At 42.6% G+C, this 19,185-nt stretch overlaps 1 protein-coding gene across 4 annotated transcripts in view; it reads left to right on the forward strand.

Annotated features, from left to right (window-relative positions):
• The window catches only part of DOCK5 (dedicator of cytokinesis 5), a 243,927-nt gene that overhangs the window by 100,222 nt on the left and 124,520 nt on the right, over nucleotides 1-19,185 (forward strand). For all 4 annotated transcript variants that reach the window (XR_002915986.3, XM_024250911.3, XM_024250913.3 and 1 more), the window contains exons 6-9: nucleotides 10,241-10,389; nucleotides 14,733-14,868; nucleotides 17,209-17,366; nucleotides 18,878-18,959. Coding sequence is in view for 3 of the 4 variants with exons in the window: in XM_024250911.3 (XP_024106679.3) it covers nucleotides 10,241-10,389; nucleotides 14,733-14,868; nucleotides 17,209-17,366; nucleotides 18,878-18,959 (525 nt within the window). In the remaining variant the exon portion in view is untranslated. The remainder of the gene's footprint in view (nucleotides 1-10,240; nucleotides 10,390-14,732; nucleotides 14,869-17,208; nucleotides 17,367-18,877; nucleotides 18,960-19,185) is intronic.

The raw sequence follows: 19,185 nt of genomic DNA on the forward strand, positions 1-19,185 counted from the left end.
TCTACATCTCAAGGCAAAGGATCATACTTTCTCAACTAAAAATCTGGTCTTGAAACTGAAAAATTGCAGTGTATTCGTGGACACAGTAGGGCAAGGGTTTTCAAATACAGGACTGTCCTGGAAATTCTAAGCTGTTTGAATGCCATAAACATGCTGTGCACCATCTCACCCTAAGATTTAGTTTCGTGCTATTCCTCATCTTCCCATGGGAGAAAGGGTTCAGTGAATTGTGGTCAATCAGGCTGTTTTGTTCGTGTAACTTTGGAAGACTGGATCTAATCCTACTCCTTATGGAAAAGAGATAGAAGATCTTTTTTGGTGATAGAAGGTATTTAAGGCATAATGTTGAATCAAGTGAATTTATTATTATTATTTTTTTGAGATGTAGTTTCACTCTTCTCGCCCAGGCTGGAGTGCAGTAGTGTGATCTTGGCGCACTGCAACCTCTGCCTCCAGGGTTCAAGCGATTCTCATGCCTCAGTCTCCGGAGTAGCTGGGATTACAGGTGCGCATCACCACACCTGGCTAAGTTTTGTATTTTCAGTAGAGAAGGGGTTTCACCACGTTGGCCAGGCTGGTCTCAAACTCCTGACCTCAGGTGATCTGCTCGCCTTGGCCTCCCAAAGTGCTGGGATACAGGTGTGAGCCACTGTGCCCAGCCAATCAAGTGAATTTAATTGCTAACATGTAGTTCGTACAAAGGACTGATCTCCCCTCACTTAAAATTTGCCAGCAATAAAGAACCCTGTGGCAGTCTATAGTTCTGGAAAAATCAGGAGCAGAAAAAGTGCCTATAACCGGGAAGGGGGTAGGGGAACTTACAGAACACACTGAATGGCCCTTTCTTCCCATCATCGCATATCCAGGCAGTTTAAAGCTGCTTGATTCTAATCTCTTTGAACCGGTGGTTATTACTGGCTGCTGGAACATAAGCTCTGAAGTATAATTACGCTGGTCTTGTGGTTTGAAACCAGCATCTTATTCCTTATTACCAAGAACAGAAAATTCCCATAGCAAACTTTGTCCTCTTGTCAGGGCATTTTATCTGCGAGTTGCAAGCCCTGCTTCAGGATGGCTCTAACGAGAGAGCCAAGATGTGGCGTGGGACTGACTGACGGGCACCAGACATGGGCGGTGCTTTGGGTATTTTTCCTGTTTTGATTTCCTCTGACCTGGTTGCCTGGCTGTCAGGATTTCTTTTCCTTCAGGAGGCAAAAAATGGCCTTTAACTTGAATGCTTTCTTTAAAAATCAGACCTTTGCTGGTCAGACTGCACTTTTATCTGACACAGAGAAAAGGCACTAGAATGGATAGGAAGCGTGTTTGGGGCAGTGGGAATTCTCTTCTTCCCGGGATCCCTGGAGTCAGTGTAGCTCAAGAACACAGAAGGACCTAAACACCCCATCTGGACCCAGGTGTTACAGCTATGTGGAAAAGGCATGAGATTGATTGCAAAGAGCTCGACACCGGGAAAATTTGATTCAACGCCAACTGAGTGTGCAAGCAAGTGAGATGATCAGAGTCAGATGCAGTTAATCAGGAAGCTGCCTGGGAGGAGTAATTGAGTTTAAAGTCTCAGTCATAGACTCAAAGACGCTTATCCTTGGGAATGGATTTTAGTGCCAGTCTCTTTATTTTACATATGAGTTTACCCTAGAGGGAATATGCCCGAAGCCACATAGCAAGTTAATGATAGAATTCGAGATAGAAGCCAAGTACCCGTACTTTCAGCCAAGCCTGTTTCCCTCTAAGTCATAAAATCTGCATGGAAGAGGAAAGGTTGGTGAACAAAGTGAATATTGATTCTTTTATACACGGAATGGTAGAAGACCAGAGAAAGGGTTTTTGACTGTGGTCTGCATTGTTTTTCTGTTTTTTGTTTTTTGTTTTTTTTTTTCAGAGATAGGGTCTCGTTTTGCCACCCAGGCAGGAGGGCAGTGGTGCAGTCACAGTTCACTGGTGCCTCAAATTCCTAGGCTCAAGCGATCCTCCCACCTCAGCCTCCTCGGTAGCTGGGACCACAGGCGTGCACCACCACATCTGGCTAATTTTTTATTTTTTGTAGAGACAGAGTCTTACCATTTTGTAGAGACAGAGTGTTTAGCCCATGCAGGTCTCAAACTCCTAGGCTCAAGCAGTCCTCCTACCCCAGCCTCCCAAAGTGCTAAGATTATAGGCATGAACCATTCTACCCATCCCTGTGGTCTGCATTCTTTGGGAAAATGAAGAGTAGAGTCCAGGTTTTCTGACACCCATTGCAGCGGGGCCATCATCTAAATGGCCCCTCAAATTCTATAATACTCCTTTCCTGTGAGTATTGAAGGCAAAGCTATTTTTTCTTGTGACTTCATATTTATCTCTAGACATTCTAAAAAAGAAAAAAACATTATAAACATCGGGAGGCCAAGGCGGGAGGATCACCTAAGGTCAGGAGTTTGAGGCCAGCCTGGCCAATATGGAAAAACACTGTCTCTACTAAAAATACAAAAATTATCCCATTGTGTGGTGTATGCCTGTGATCCCAGCTACTTGGGAGGCTGAGGCAGGAGAATTGTTCGAACCCGGGAGGTGGAGGTTGCTGTGAGCCAAGATTGTACTACTGTACTCCAGCTTGGGTGACAGAGCGAGACTCCATTAAAAAAAAAAAGTTATAAATATTTGGACTAAAACTATAAAAAGTGAGGCTTCAGGTATCTCCAAGTAGAAGAGGGAGAAATTCTAAGCAAATGCAGGAATATCTTTGCTATCTTGGAAAAAATTTAGATTGCTTTATTTTGTGGAGCCATTCTTCACTCAAATTGAAAGCAGAGTATTACAGAGTGTTATTTTAAATTTAAGCTGTCAAAGTTTGTTTTTGAGTCCCTATTGTGTTCCAGGATTGTGCTGTCTTTTGTGGAGAGGGTCACAGAAATTCTTGGATGATGTGACAGTGGCTGATAATGCAGAAAAGGCTGAAGTGAGTGATGACGAGAGATAACCGAGAAGGCTTCTACAACAGGCGGGCCTGGGCAGTATGGGATTCAGGAAAGAAAGAGCTGGAAGGAGGGCAACTGGAGAGAAAATAGAGCCTCAGAGGAGCTTAGCACATGCTCTTTTTTTTTTTTTTTTGAGATGGAGTTTCTCTCTTGTCACCCAGACTAGAGTGCAATGGTGTGATCTCGGCTTGCAGCAACCTCTGCCTCCTGAGTTCAAGCAATTCTCCTGCCTCAGCCTCTTGAGTAGCTGGGATTATAGGTACCCGCCACCACACCCAGCTAATTTTTGTATTTTTAGTAGACATGGGGTTTCACCGTGTTGGTCAGGCTGGTCTCGAATTCCTGACCTCAGGTGATTCACCTGCCTCAGCCTCCCAAAGTGCTGGGATTACAGGCGTGAGCCACTGTGCCCAGCCAGCCCGTGCTCTTTTGGTGAGTGTTTGGTTTTCTCTTCACCTGTCCTCATATGCTTCCCCCAAAACCCATGAAGTGTCAGAGACCAACTATTATGTGAAACATCTTGCTTAGAATGCTCTTAGGAATGTAGCAGCAAAGTCCATCTCCTTGAAGTGAATGGGGAAATTGTTTCCTTTGGTGTGTTCTAGCTTGTCTATTCAGAATTCACTTGGCACAGTAAATCAGAGAAGAATGGCTGTCTTCATCCTTCCTTGGGGGACAAACTTGGCAGACAAGGCTGGTATGGACTGGCAATAATTAAATTGCCACGGATAGTGTGTAATGTAATTGAGACTAAGAACTTGTGCACATGTACCCCAAACAAAGCACTGTGTCACACAGAGGATCCCCGGAGCCTTTGAACCCTTTCTTTACCATATTATGAGAAACAATATCTTAACATTAGAAAACATTTTGAATAGCTAAGAGTGGACAAATGCGTTGCAAGAAAGAAAACAAGAGTCTCTTTCCACCTAGCAGTTTTGACAGGCAAAAACTGACAGGCTTAATTTCTCACTTCTTTTTCCAATTTTGAAGAAAATGAAATGGAAACATTTTATATAAGATTGAAGGAAAAAAGCAGGGTTTTTACCTTTGCTTATTAAAAATAGTATCTTTAAAAGCCTCATTTTTATGTTTTGCTAAGGACTGGGGGATGAGGAAAAGGCAATTCAGAAAATGCTAAAAGTAGTAAACGTAGGTAGTTTCAAAATTTTAAACAGGCTTTGCCTTCTGTGTTTTTTAAGATCAGCGGTGTTAACAGAGCATATTGCAATCACAGATAAATGGGTTCTTCATCTCTTTCCTTTGTGTTGCCACAGAACTTTGAACTTGTGTTAGGGTTTCATCACACTCTGCTAATGTCAGTTTTGTTCATTGCCCTCTGCTTTACACCAAGGCCTCTTTCCTCCTCATTTATTCTTTGTTAAGGGGTATTTTGGATGTTTTCAGCCCTGTTTCTAGTCTACACCTGGTCTAGGAATCTGTGTCGTTAGGATCGACATAGAAGGACATCACTAGAGAACATTGTGTGCTGTCAACATCTCTCCCTGTGTGTGCATTTTTTGGGGAGTTTTTTGTTTGTTTGTTTGTTTATTTTACAGAAACAAGGTCTCACTATGTTGCCCAGGCTGGTCTCAAACTCTGAGGCTCAAGTGATCCTCTTGCCTCGGCCTCCCAAAGTGCTGGGATTACAGACGTGAGCCACAACGCCCAGCCAGTGTGCATTGTTTTTATGGGAGATAAGAATGTTTTCCTATAATTTCAGAAGTACATGGTTATATAACTATATCATGACTTTCAACTATAAAGAAGAAAGAAATGGGGCCGGGCGCGGTGGCTCACGCCTGTAATCCCAGCACTTTGGGAGACTGAGGCAGGCGGATCATCTGAGGTCGGGAGTTTGAGACCAGCCTGACCAACACGGAGAAACCCCATCTCTACCAAAAATACAAAATTAGCTGGGCGTGGTGGCGCATGCCTGTAATCCCAGCTACTCAGGAGGCTGAGGCAGGAGAATCGCTTGAACCCGGGAGGCGGAGGTTGCCATGAGCTGAGATCACGCCATTGCACTCTAGCCTGGGCATCAAGAGCAAAACTCCATTTCCAACAGAAAAGAAAGAAAGAAATAGATTCATAGTATATGTGGATTGAGTGGAGTCCTATGGGGTTTTATTTAACTAACATCTCAAAAGTGATATACAGAACACTTTTCTCTGAATGCTGTACCTAAAGTAACATCCTTCCCCTATATACACAAGATCATATTGTCCTATTTATTTTTCTTCTTGCACTTTTCATCATCAGAAATTATCTCATGTGTGTATATATATTATGATATAATATATGGCGTATATATTTACTTTCTTATTGCTGTCCTACCTTCTCTAGAATGTTAGATCCTTGAGGGCAGAAACTTTATTTCCAGCACATAGTGGATGCTCATTAACTTAAAAAAAAATTAAAATGAAGCCGTCAATCATTTAGATCAGGGGTGTCCAATCTTTTGGCTTCCCTAGGCCACATTGGAAGAAGAATTGTCTTGGGCCACATATGAGATACACTAACACGAATGATAGCTGACGAGCTAAAAAACAAAAATTGCAAAAAAATATGATAATGTTTTAAGAATGTTTATGAAGTTGTATTGGGCTGCATTCAAAGCCGTCCAGGGCCACAGGTTGGACAAGCTTGATTTAGAAGGTTGTGATGGCTTAGGTGTCAAGTATCTGATTCTTAAAATGATTGAAAAACAAATGATTAGTTGTAAGGTAATTTAGTTTGGTTACAGTAAGTTACTAGTGAAACCAAGATTAACAGTTTAATATGTGAATGGTCTAACAATTGTCTGGGGAAATTGGGACTTTAAAATAATATTTAAAATTATATTTTCTAGTATTTCTTATCTCTGAAATTATAATTATTTCTCCATTCATAATTCACTCATTTAGTACATTTGCTAGAGTGCCTACTTGTACCAGCTGTATTCTAGGGACACACAAATGAACAAACTCTCTGTCCTATAAAGGCCTACCAGCTAAGCAGGGAGGCAGATGAGCCAGTGTAACCCAGGGTTCTCCATGCTATCATGGGAGCAAATTCTGGGCACTGTGGATGGGACCACTAACCTAAAGTTGAAGTTTCAAGGTAGAGACATCTAAGTTGAGACTGAAGAAATCAGAATTACCAGTTGGCAGAGGGTGTGGTATAAGTCAGAAAAGGATAGGGGTGGGGGTAGATTTGGAGGAAGAGAACAAAAGAGGAAATAACATATTGAGAGGATCTGGAGCCTTGGAGAGAAATGGACGTGGCTTTGCATGGAAGGGAACATAGATTGTTGGGGTGGAGACTGGTATGAAATGCAGCTGGGAATGTGCGGAAGAGTCAAGATGTGGAAGGATCAAGGTATGTGTCTGGAGGACATTGAGACTCACTGGAGGGCTTTAAACCCAGGAGGGGCATGGCTAGAGTTTTAGGGTACATGGATGATTTGATATGGTTGTGAGTATGACCCACTGTTAACCCTACAATCACCAGTTTCCACAGTTGCAAGAGGGGAGGGTGTAGAAATGGCTCGGGAGAAAGCCATTCCTATTAATATATTTTCTTAAAATCCCTGGATGCATGCAGCTTACTCTATGACACGATTGATGAAATAACACCTTATAAAGAATCAGGCCAGGCGCAGTGGCTCATGCCTCTAATCCCAGCACTTTGGGAGGCCAAGGCGGGCAGATCGCTTGAGGTCAGGAGTTCGAGACCAGCCTGGCCAACGTGATGAAACCCCATCTCTACTAAAAATGCAAAAATTAGCTGGGTGTGGTGGTATGAGCCTGTAGTCCCAGCTATTCAGGAGGCTGAGGCAGGAGAATCACTTCAGCCTGGGAGGTGGAGGTTACAGTTAGCTGAGTTCATGCCACTGCACTCCAGCCTGGGCAACAGAGTAAGACTCCGTCTCAAAAAAAATAGACCAGGCCAGGTGAGGTGGCTCAAGCTTGTAATCCCAGCACTTTGGGAGGCCAAGGCAGGTAGATCACTTGAGACCAGGAGTTTGAGACAGCCTGGCCAACATGGTGAGACCCTGCCTCTACTTGAACCCGGGAGGCAGAGGTTGTAGTGAACCAAGGTAGTGCCACTGCACTCCAGCCTGGGTGACAGAGCAAGACTCCATCTCAAAAAAAAAAAAAAAAAGAATGGGCCAAAAGATGTTCCCTCTCATCTGTCTGACATTCCTGTTAAAAACAAACAAATAAGCTGGTTTTTTGAAAAGATCAACAAAATCGATACACCGCTAGCAAGACGAATAAAGAAGAAAAGAGAGAAGAATCAAATAGATGCAATAAAAAATGATAAAGGGGATATCACCACCGATCCCACAGAAATACAAACTACCATCAGAGAATACTACAAACACCTCTACACAAATAAGCTAGAAAATCTAGAAGAAGTGGATAAATTCCTCGACACATACACCCTCCCAAGACTAAACCAGGAAGAAGCTGAATCTCTGAATAGACCAATAACAGGCTCTGAAATTGTGGCAATAATCAATAGCTTACCAACCAAAAAAAGTCCAGGACCAGATGGATTCACAGCCGAATTCTACCAGAGGTACAAGGAGGAGCTGGTACCATTCCTTCTGAAACTAATCCAATCAATAGAAAAAGAGGGAATCCTCCCTAACTTATTTTATGAGGCCAGCATCATCCTGATACCAAAGCCTGACAGAGACACAACCAAAAAAGAGAATTTTAGACCAATATTCTTGATGAACATTGATGCAAAAATCCTCAATAAAATACTGGCAAACCGAATCCAGCAGCACATCAAAAAGCTTATCCACCATGATCAAGTGGGCTTCATCCCTGGGATGCAAAGCTGGTTCAACATACGCAAATCAATAAATGTAATCCAGCATATAAACAGAACCAAAGACAAAAACCACATGATTATCTCAATAGATGCAGAAAAGGCCGTTGACAAAATTCAACAACGCTTCATGCTAAAAACTCTCAATAAATTAGGTATTGATGGGACGTATCTCAAAATAATAAGAGCTATCTATGACAAACCCACAGCCAATATCATACTGAATGGGCAAAAACTGGAAGCCTTCCCTTTGAAAACTGGCACAAGACAGGGATGCCCTCTCTCACCACTCCTATTCAACATAGTGTTGGAAGTTCTGGCCAGGGCAGTTAGGCAGGAGAAGGAAATAAAGGGTATTCAGTTAGGAAAAGAGGAAGTCAAATTGTCCCTGTTTGCAGATGACATGATTTTATATCTAGAAAACCCCATTGTCTCAGCCCAAAGTCTCCTTAAGCTGATAAGCAACTTCAGCAAAGTCTCAGGATACAAAATCAATGTACAAAAATCACAAGCATTCTTATACACCAATAACAGACAAACAGAGAGCCAAATCATGAGTGAACTCCCATTCACAATTGCTTCAAAGAGAATAAAATACCTAGGAATCCAACTAACAAGGGGTGTGACGGACCTCTTCAAGGAGAACTACAAACCACTGCTCAATGAAATAAAAGAGGATACAAACAAATGGAAGAACATTCCATGCTCATGGGTGGGAAGAATCAATATCGTGAAAATGGCCATACTGCCCAAGGTAATTTATAGATTCAATGCCATCCCCATCAAGCTACCAATGACTTTCTTCACAGAATTGGAAAAAACTACTTTAAAGTTCATATGGAACCAAAAAAGAGCCCGCATCGCCGAGTCAATCCTAAGCCAAAAGAACAAAGCTGGAGGCATCACGCTACCTGACTTCAAACTATGCTACAAGGCTACAGTAACCAAAACAGCATGGTACTGGTACCAAAACAGAGATATAGACCAATGGAACACAACAGAGCCCTCAGAAATAACGCCGCATATCTACAACCATCTGATCATTGACAAACCTGACAAAAACAAGCAATGGGGAAAGGATTCCCTATTTAATAAATGGTGCTGGGAAAACTGGCTAGCCATATGTAGAAAGCTGAAACTGGATCCGTTCCTTACACCTTATACAAAAATTAATTCAAGATGGATTAAAGACTTACATGTTAGACCTAAAACCATAAAAACCCTAGAAGAAAACCTAGGCAATACCATTCAGGACATAGGCATGGGCAAGGACTTCATGTCTAAAACACCAAAAGCAATGACAACAAAAGCCAAAATTGACAAATGGGATGTAATTAAACTAAAGAGCTTCTGCACAGCAAAAGAAACTACCATCAGAGTGAACAGGCAACCTACAAAATGGGAGAAAATTTTCGCAACCTACTCATCTGACAAAGGGCTAATATCCAGAATCTACAATGAACTCAAACAAATTTACAAGAAAAAAACAACCCCATCAAAAAGTGGGTGAAGGATATGAACAGACACTTCTCAAAAGAAGACATTTATGCAGCCAAAAAACTCATGAAAAAATGCTCATCATCACTGGCCATCAGAGAAATGCAAATCAAAACCACAGTGAGATACCATCTCACACCAGTTAGAATGGCAATCATTAAAAAGTCAGGAAACAACAGGTGCTGGAGAGGATGTGGAGAAATAGGAACACTTCTACACTGTTGGTGGGACTGTAAACTAGTTCAACCATTGTGGAAGTCAGTGTGGTGATTCCTCAGGGATCTAGAGCTAGAAATACCATTTGACCCAGCCATCCCATTACTGGGTATATACCCAAAGGATTATAAATCATGCTGCTATAAAGACACATGCACACGTATGTTTATTGAGGCACTATTCACAATAGCAAATACTTGGAACCAACCCAAATGTCCAACAACGATAGACTGGATTAAGAAAATGTGGCACATATATACCATGGAATACTACGCAGCCATAAAAAATGAAGAGTTCATGTCCTTTGTAGGGACATGGATGAAACTGGAAACCATCATTCTCAGCAAACTATCACAAGGACAAAAAACCAAAAACTGCATGTTCTCACTCATAGATGGGAATTGAACAATGAGAACACATGGACACAGGAAGGGGAACATTACGTGCTGGGGACTGTTGTGGGGTGGGGAGAGGGGGGATGGATAGCATTAGGAGATATACCTAATGCTAAATGACGAGTTAATGGGTGCAGCACACCAACATGGCACATGTATAGATATGTAACAAACCTGCACATTGTGCACATGTACCCTAAAACTTAAAGTATAATAATAATAAAATTTAAAAAAAAACTATAAAGACATAAAAAAAAATAAAAAAAGGATGTTCCCATCCTGTGTCACACCTTTTTTTAAGAATCTTTTCTTCATCATATTTTCTCATCTTAGAACAACAAGCTCACCCTCTTCCACCAGCTGCAGCAGATGACGTACAGCCTGATCGAGTGGCGGTCCCAGATCCTGTCTGGGACGCTCCCCAAGGATGAACTGGCAGAGCTCAAGAAGAAAGTCACAGCCAAAATTGATCATGGGAACAGGTAGGTAAACCAGGGATGACTTTTCACTGAAAACCTGGCAAACAGTGGGCATGTTCATGCTAATGACACTGTTTGCAGCAGACTTTTGGTCTTAGAGTTGCCAAAGAATAATGCTTACTGCTCTCATTTTGTCTTTGAAGACATTTAATTTTGTTGAAAAAAATGTCACAGTTCCCTCCATGGCCAGGCTCTGCGTTGGATCTCTGATCCCATGGAGGTGACAGATGACCAGGAAAGATGGGGCTTGGATTGAGGCTGCTCCACTTCAAATAAAGAAAAGAAAAACAAAAAACCTGGGTGGGCACAGTGGCTCACACCTGTAATCCCAGTACTTTGCGAGGATGAGGCTCGAGGATCACTTGAGCCCAGTAGTTTGGGACCAGCCCAGACAACATAGCGAGGCCCCATCTCTACAATAAATATTTGGAAATTAGCTGGGTGTGGTGGTGCACACCTGTCATCCCACCTACTCGGGAGGATCACTTGAACCTGGAGGTTCAAGGCTGCAGTGAGCCATGATTGCATGCCTGCACTCCAGCCTGGGCAACAGTGAGACCCTGTCTCACAAACTAAACTAAACTAAAATCCCTGAAAATGACCAAGCCTCTGAAGTTGACATTTTCAGATACTTGGGACTGTATCTATTTTTATTCTAACAGTGGATTCCAAATCAATACCAGACTCATTCTCTTTCTTTCTCTTCATCTCCCCCTAACCGGGACCATTGTCTACAGTGTGTGAAAAACAGACTTGCTGGAGTAGTAAAACATGTTTGTAGCCTGTTGATTATAGCTACAATCACCTCTACAGAGTTAATCACTTCATTAATCTTCTGATTAACACAGGCACATATCCAGGCTCAAGATATCACTGCCTTTAGGAAAATGAGAAATTCAGTCCTATATCCAAATTGATGGTGGCCTGGGATTTTTGCTTCTTGACCAGCTCTTTTTTAAAAGGCAGAAGTGGTTCCTCGGTTAGCTGTTATTGGTGATTCTTTTGGAATTTAGTTTCATTTTCTAAATTTCTTCAACTTGTGCATATGTGATTTTTTTCCTCCTCCTCTACCTTGCTTTTCCAATCTCGGAGTTCTTGGATATCCCTCAGAGACCTATTAAAATACAGATCATTATGCCACTTATTTAAATGTCATAGACTGTGACAGCTATATTCTGAAGTAGCTGAAGTGAACATGCCATGCAAGATTCAGATTCAAGCAGTCATTAGGAAACACCTTCTATGTACATTTCATATACATTACTTGATTATAATCTTAAAATATAGGGTTGAGGTAGCTGTTATTATTTACGTCTTATGGATAAAGAAACAGACCAAGTGAGCTTAAGTGATTTACTTCCCAGTCACATAGATAATAAATGGGAAAGGTTAAATTTGAACCCAAGACTTTTGACTCCATGTCTAATGCTGCCTTCTTAGGGTTACAAATTAATAGTGCCCTCCCCTATTACTTGACCACCCAGAAGACCATACCCACAGTGGCTGCACTGCCAGGCTTGTGGTGTCAGAGGACTTATTAAAAGGCCAGTTAGGCCAGGTGGGGTTGCTCATGCCTGTAATCCCAGCAGTTTGGGAGGCTGAGGTGGGCAGATCACCAGAGGTCAGGAGTTCGAGACCAACCTGGCCAACATGACGAAACCCCATCTCTACTAAAAATATAAAAATTAGCTGGGCATGGTGGCATATGCCTGTAATCCCAGCTACTTGGGAGGCTGAGGCACAAGAATCGCTGGAACTCAGGAGGTGGAGGTTGCAGTGAGCCAAGATCATGCCACTGCACTCCAGCCTGGGTGACAGAGTGAGACTCCGTCTCAAATAAATAAATAAATAAAGGGCCAATTAGGTGGGATAAGGCAGCTCTCCATTGCACATAGGACACTTCTGTCATTTGGTGTCTTGCCATGACATTGGCCTGGAGGTCCCGTGATCTCTGGCACAGGATGTTCACACCCCACAAATGGCAGAACATGACTTCTTTACCATTCCAGCTCTTGGAAGTAGCTCAGGAAATGGAGCTGCTGTGTCAGTGCCTTCCTGATCCAGTCTCCGAGCAGCCAGCATGGCCATCGTTCATGAGTCTGGGTGGCCTGTGGGTCTGGCCGCCATGGAAAGGAACCTGCCAGATCAAATCACTTGATAGAGGTGCTGTAAAACAGGGAGGAGGGAGAGGAGGCATTTTTGCTTTCTTCCCAAAGACTTGGCACATTGCAGTGTTATCCCTGAGCGGTCTTGCTCTTTGGTGCCAGGAATGCATGCTGGGTATTGGGACAGCAGTATCCTATTTCCACCACAGTTCTCAACTTCTTGAGCCTAAGCAAAGTTTTTTCTACTTCTGTGTGCACTTTGGGCACAAAAGCCTTGAGGGGAGGGATTGCACCCACGATATGGCCGTTAGTATTCCCAAGCATATGCGGAGCTACAGCTTCACACGCAGCCAGGTGTTTGCTTCTACTAGTTGCTGTGATAAGAGCTGTGTTAGTCCATTCTCACACTGCTATAAAGAAATACCGGAGACTGGGTAATTTATAAGAAAAGTGGTTTAATTGACTTACGGTTCTGTTGGCTGTACAGGCAGCATACCAGCTTCTGCCTCTGGGGAGGCCTCAGGAAACTTACAATCATGGCAGAAGGGGAAGTAAGCACGTCTTACATGGCAGAGCAGGAGCAAGAGAGAGAGAGGTGGGAGGGGCTACAGACTTTTAAACAACCGGATCTCATGAGAACTCTGTCAGGAGAACAGCACCAAAGGGATGGTGTTAAACCATTTATGAAGGATCCACCCCCATCATCCAATCACCTCCCACCAGGCCCCACTTCCAACATTGGGGTGAATGTGAGATTTGGGTGGGAACATAGATCTAAACCATATCAAGAGCTAACATTTATGCTTAAGCTGAGAGCCTACTGTATGCTACATATAGTATTAGGTACTGTACATGCATTATCTTATTAAATTCTCACAACAGGGCCAAATGCAATGGCTTATGCCTATAATGCCAGCACTTTGGGAGGCCGAAGTGGGAGGCTCACTTGAAGCCAGGAGTTCAAGACTAGCCTGGGCAACATAGCAAGACCCCATCTGTACAATTTTTTTTTTTTTTTAATTAGCTGAGCATGGTAATGTAAGCCTGTAGTCCCAGCTACTTGGAAGGCTGAGACAGGGACTGCTTGAGCCCAGGAGTTTAAGGCTGTCTCTAAAAAAAATATAAATAAATAAATTCTCACAACAACCTTGAAGGGTAAGGAATGTATACAAATGAAGAAACCAAAGTTTTGCAGAATTAAGTAGATTCTCCAGGGTCATAATGGTAGCAAGTATTCAAGCCAAGATTCAAATCCTGGTCTAAATGACACCAGAGCCCATGCTGTAGGCATGAGATAGCAGCAAGCCAGGACTTCCTTCACTCGTCTCCTTTATGACCATCTTGAGTTAAGGAAATCAAGGCAAGCCCTCAAATAATTGTTCATTGGTCCTTCATTGTAATAAACAGTGAGACCACGCCCACTTGGTCTGTTCCTTTACTCATAAAATGGAAATAATAACATTTACCTCCACCCTACCTCATGGCGTTATAATCAATCAATGTTTGCGAAGTATATATAGGAGGTATGTGTGTATTTATTTATTTATTTATTTATTGTTTCAGACAGGGTCTTGCTTTGCCACGCAGGCTAGAGTGCAGTGGTGCAATCTTGACTCATTGCAGCCTCAACTTCCTGGGCTCAAGCCATCCTCACACCTCAGCCCCCCAAGCAGTTGAGACTACAGGCGTGTGCCACTACACCTGGCTAATTTTTGTATTTTTAGCAGAGACAGGGTTTCAACATGTTGCCTAGGCTGGTCTTGACCTCCTGGTCTCAAGTAATCCGCCCACCTCAGCCTCCCAGAGTGCTAGGATTACAGACGTGAACCACGGCGCCTGGCAAAGGAGGTGTTTATTAAACACAGGTTGAATCTTAATTTTGTTTGCTCTGTTTACTTCATTTCATAGTTCCTCTTCATAATAACAGAAGATTACAGGCAAGAAGCATTGGCCAGAGGAATTTAGTCAAAATCAATGCCAATTTTGCTTTTCTCTTGAGGGTCTATGGACCATATTTGCATATCCTTCTACGACTTTGGCTAATATCATCTCATGAGTTTTCTAACAGTGTTGAAAGGTGGCAGAAACTGAAATGCGAAAAGTCAATGAGCTGTGCTTCCCTGGGCTTGTCCAGCATCTCCCTTTCTAACTATGGATCCTCTGGGCTCCTTGACAAGGACTCTTCAGTAAAAAAGTCTGCCCTTGGTGAGGAGAACCAGCTGACTACTCCTTTCTCTCCAGAATGCTGGGGTTAGATCTGGTGGTGCGAGATGACAATGGGAACATCCTAGACCCCGACGAAACCAGCACCATTGCCCTCTTCAAGGCCCATGAGGTGGCCTCCAAAAGGATTGAGGAAAAGATCCAAGAAGAGAAGGTACAGTTCCTCAAATGTGAAATTCTGCCCACTGAGGTTCCATTTTTGCCTTGGTTTTTAATGAAAGAAAGGGAAATCATTGAGAACAAAACTACTTCTGTAGTTTCGTCCTCATTTTAAAAGTGAAACATAGCAGAAAGGATGAGGCAGGTATATATATATATATATATATATATATGTTCTGATATGGAAAGATCACAAAGATATGTATTAAGTGAAAAGATCGGGATCCATAACAGTATATATGAAATGCTATTATTTGTGTTTCAAAAAATGTATATAAATCTATGCTTGCATATACATAGACTAACTCTGAAATAATAGACAAGAAATAATTATTAATGGATGCGTCTGGGAAGGAAAATGGAGTGGGAGGGAGACTTTTTAAATGTGTAATCTCTTGCATTCATTGCATATATTGCAATTTCAAAATAAATAGTATTTATTTATTTTTATTTTTTATTTATATGTTTCTTTTTGAGACGGAGTCTTGCTCTGTTGCCCAGGCTGGAGTGCAGTGGTGCAATCTCAGCTCACTGCAACCTCTGCTTCCCGGGTTCAAGCAATTCTCCTGCCTCAGCCTCCCGAGTAGCTGGGATTACAGGCACCCACCACCACACCCGGCTAATTTTTGTAATTTTTTTTTTTTTTTTTAGATGGAGTCTTGCTCTGTTGCCCTGGAGTGGCCAGATCTCAGCTCACTGCAACCTCTGCCTCCTGGCTTCAAGCTGTTCTCCTGCCTCAGCCTTCCAAGTAGCTGGGATTACAGGCGCCCACCACCATGCCCGGCTAATTTTTGTATTTTTAGTAGAGACGGGGTTTCACCATGTTGGCCAGGCTAGTCTTGAACTCCTGACCTCCTGTGATCCACCCGCCTCGGCCTCCCAAAGTGCTGGGATTACAGGCATGAGCCACCAAGCCCGGCCAATTTTTGTATTTTTAGTAGAGACGGGGTTTCAGCATGTTGGTCAGGCCAGTCTCAAACTCCTGACCTCAGGTCACGAGATCCACCCTCCTGGATCTCCTCGGGAGATCCACCCTCCTCGACCTCCCGAAGTGCTGGGATTATAGGCATGATGCATTGCACCCAGGCTAAAATAAATAATATTTAAAAATAAAGTGTTTGAAAGACTTCAAAAGTAATAATTGGACATTAAAGAAAAATTAGAATCCGTGCATGGTGGCTCATGCCTGTAGTCCTGGCCATTTGGGAGGCTGAGGTGGGCGGATCATTTGAGGCCAGGAGTTCAAGACCAACTGGGCAACATAGCAACATAGTGAGACCCCATTTCTACAAAAATTTTTTTTTTTTAAATTAGCTGGGCGTGGTAGTGCATGACTGTAGTCCCAGCTACCCGGGAGGCTGAGGCAGGAGGATCACTTGAGACTGGGAATTTGAGGCTGCAGTGAACTATGATCATATCACTGCAGTCCAGCCTGGGCAGCAAAGCAAGACCCTGCCTCTTAAAAAAAAAAAAAACTTATTCATATTTTGATTTCTCAGACCCAAACATATTGACATTTTGATATATGTTTTTCTTCCAGTCTTTCTGTTCTAAGGAGTAAAGATTTGTGTCAGTTTTATTTGGTTTGTTGGTTTGTAGTATTTACTTCTTTAGCACGGTCATGATAATATTTGTGTTCTGAATCCAATGGCAAACGATGCCTGAAGGTAAAGCCTTTCCAGCGGAATATTTTGTTTTTAATGAGAGTTATTTCTCTATCCAGGATAATGGATCATGATGTTCGTGCTTTTGAGCTTCATTCAGAAGCTATTGTGTAAGACAAGCACTTCTTGGAGCTACCAAAACCCTGGAATTATCCCCTTTAGACAGCATTTGTTTGAATGTCTGGGGTTCAAGACAGGACAGTCTTGATCACTGAAATTATAATGATTATATTTTGCTCACTGCATTTGTCCACTTACATACACTTTTTCTTAGCAAATGTACTTCCTCTTGGGTGTTGTCTGTGTTTTGTTTTTTGTTATTTATTGATTAATCAACTGATTGATTGAGACAGGGTATCACTTTGTTGCCCAGGCTGGAGTTCAGTGACTCCATCATAGCTCACTCACTGCAGCCTCCTCTGTTCCCAGGTAGCCGGGACTACAGGCACAGCTAATTTAAAAAAAATTTTTTTGTAGAGACAGAGGCTTGCTGTGTTGCCCAGGCTGGTCTCAAATTCCTGGGCCTCTAGTAGCACTGGGATTACAGGAATGAGCCACTGTGCCCAGGCTTTGTCTGCCATTTGCAGGCTTATTTATTTATTTATTTATTTTTGCCAACATTTCCCATTTGCCAAAATCAAGATGTTTTTCTCTGTTCCCTCTTTGTTCAGTCAATCCTGCAGAACCTCGACTTGCGGGGCCAGTCCATCTTCAGTACCATCCACACCTATGGCCTCTATGTGAACTTCAAGAACTTTGTCTGCAACATCGGGGAAGATGCAGAGTTGTTTATGGCCCTCTATGACCCAGACCAGTCCACTTTTATCAGGTAGCAGAGACCCAGGTCCCCTACTGCTGACCTAACAAAGATACCCAGCCTTCCCCTGACCCCTACCCAGGCAGCTCTTTGCCAGATTTGAGAAGAAAAAATAGGGAAGCAGGGAAGATTTCTAAGCAGTAGAATGTAAAATCATATGGTCTATGAAGCCTTCATATGTCACTACTAGAACAATGCAGCCAGTTTGTATACTCTCTGGGATTTAGAGATCACATAAAACTCATTAGGACTTGGAGATGGGAACAAAGAATTCACAACACTGTGTGGGAGGGTGAGAGAGGGATGAATAGGCAGAGCACAGAGGATTTTTAGAGCGACGGCACTATTCTGTATGATGCTATAGTGGTGGATGCATGTCATTATGAATTTGTCTAAATGCACAGGACGTTTGACGCCAGGAGGGAACCCTTATGTAAACTGTGAACTTTGGGTAAATGATGTGTCAACGTAGCTTCATCAGTTTTAACTAATGTTACTACTCTGGTCGGGGGAATGTTGATAGCAAAGGAGGTTGTGTCTGAGGGGAGAGGATATGTTATGGAACTCTATTTTCAGCCCAACTTTACTGCAAAGCCAAAACTGCTCTAAGAAAATAATGTCTATTAAAAAAAATTTTTTTAAGACTCTAAGGAGTGTAATGGGCATTGTTCAGTCCTATAGTGGTACTACTGTTTAGCAGCTAAGAAAATGGAGAATTTATTTTTGAGAAGACAGTTAAAAGTAATGGCTGATAATTTGTTTCTTTAAAAAAATTTTTTTAATGTCATAATGTGGATTACAGGGGATAGATTTGGAATGACTGTTATAAAATTAAATTCTTTTTTTATTTTTATTTATTTTTTTATTTTTTGAGACAGAGTTTAGCTCTTGTCATCCAGGCTGGAGTGCAATGGCACGATCTCAGCTCGTTGCAACCTCCGCCTCCTGGGTCCAAGTGATTCTCCTGCCTCAGCCTCCCAAGTAGCTGGGATTACAGACACCTGCCACCATGCCCCACCAAGTTTTGTATTTTTAGTAGAGACAGGGTTTCACCATGTTGGCCAGCCTGGTCTTGAACTCCTGACCTCAGGCGATCCACCTGCCTTGGCCTCTCAAAGTGGTGGGATTACAGGCGTGAGCCACTGCGCCCTGCCTAAAATTAAATTATTAATTTAGCAAAGCTGAAACTTTTATTCAAGGATTTTGAGATGGAAGGACAACCCAGACCGTAGCATCCCATAAGCTCTACTGTGTCTGTGCCCACCAGGAGCAGTGGGTGTCCTGCATCTGTGTGGGGCATGCCTTGTGGAGCCACAGCAGGGACACTTCTCTAATGCCAGGACACCCAGCAGTGGCCATCTGTGTGGTCCCAGTTCCCAACTCAGCTCTTTTCACACCAGCCTGTTGAATTTCACTGAGCATTTCTGGCCCTTCCTCCTTCCCTTGTAAGTCTATCCTAAAGGTAGCCTTGTCTCCAACCCCAGTTAGCCTCTCATTAAGAGCAATTTTTTTTCCTTTGCCAGTGAGAACTATCTAATTCGTTGGGGCAGTAACGGGATGCCCAAGGAAATAGAGAAGCTCAATAACCTCCAAGCAGTGTTTACAGTAAGTCCTCCCTTCTGTTTAATCATTCTCTTTGTTTGCTATGTGAACATATTCATATAATGAATATGTGGAAAACATACAAAATGAAAAGATGAAAGGAAAAATCATCAATCCCCCTAGCAGGAATAACATACACTTATTCAACATGTACTTCAATGCCAGGCACTGATTTAGACACTTGAGATACATCCATGAAAAATCAGGGGGAAAAAAAAAGCAGCTTTTG

Source organism: Pongo abelii, chromosome 7 (genome assembly GCF_028885655.2).
Source record: "Pongo abelii isolate AG06213 chromosome 7, NHGRI_mPonAbe1-v2.0_pri, whole genome shotgun sequence".
NCBI lineage: Eukaryota > Metazoa > Chordata > Mammalia > Primates > Hominidae > Pongo > Pongo abelii.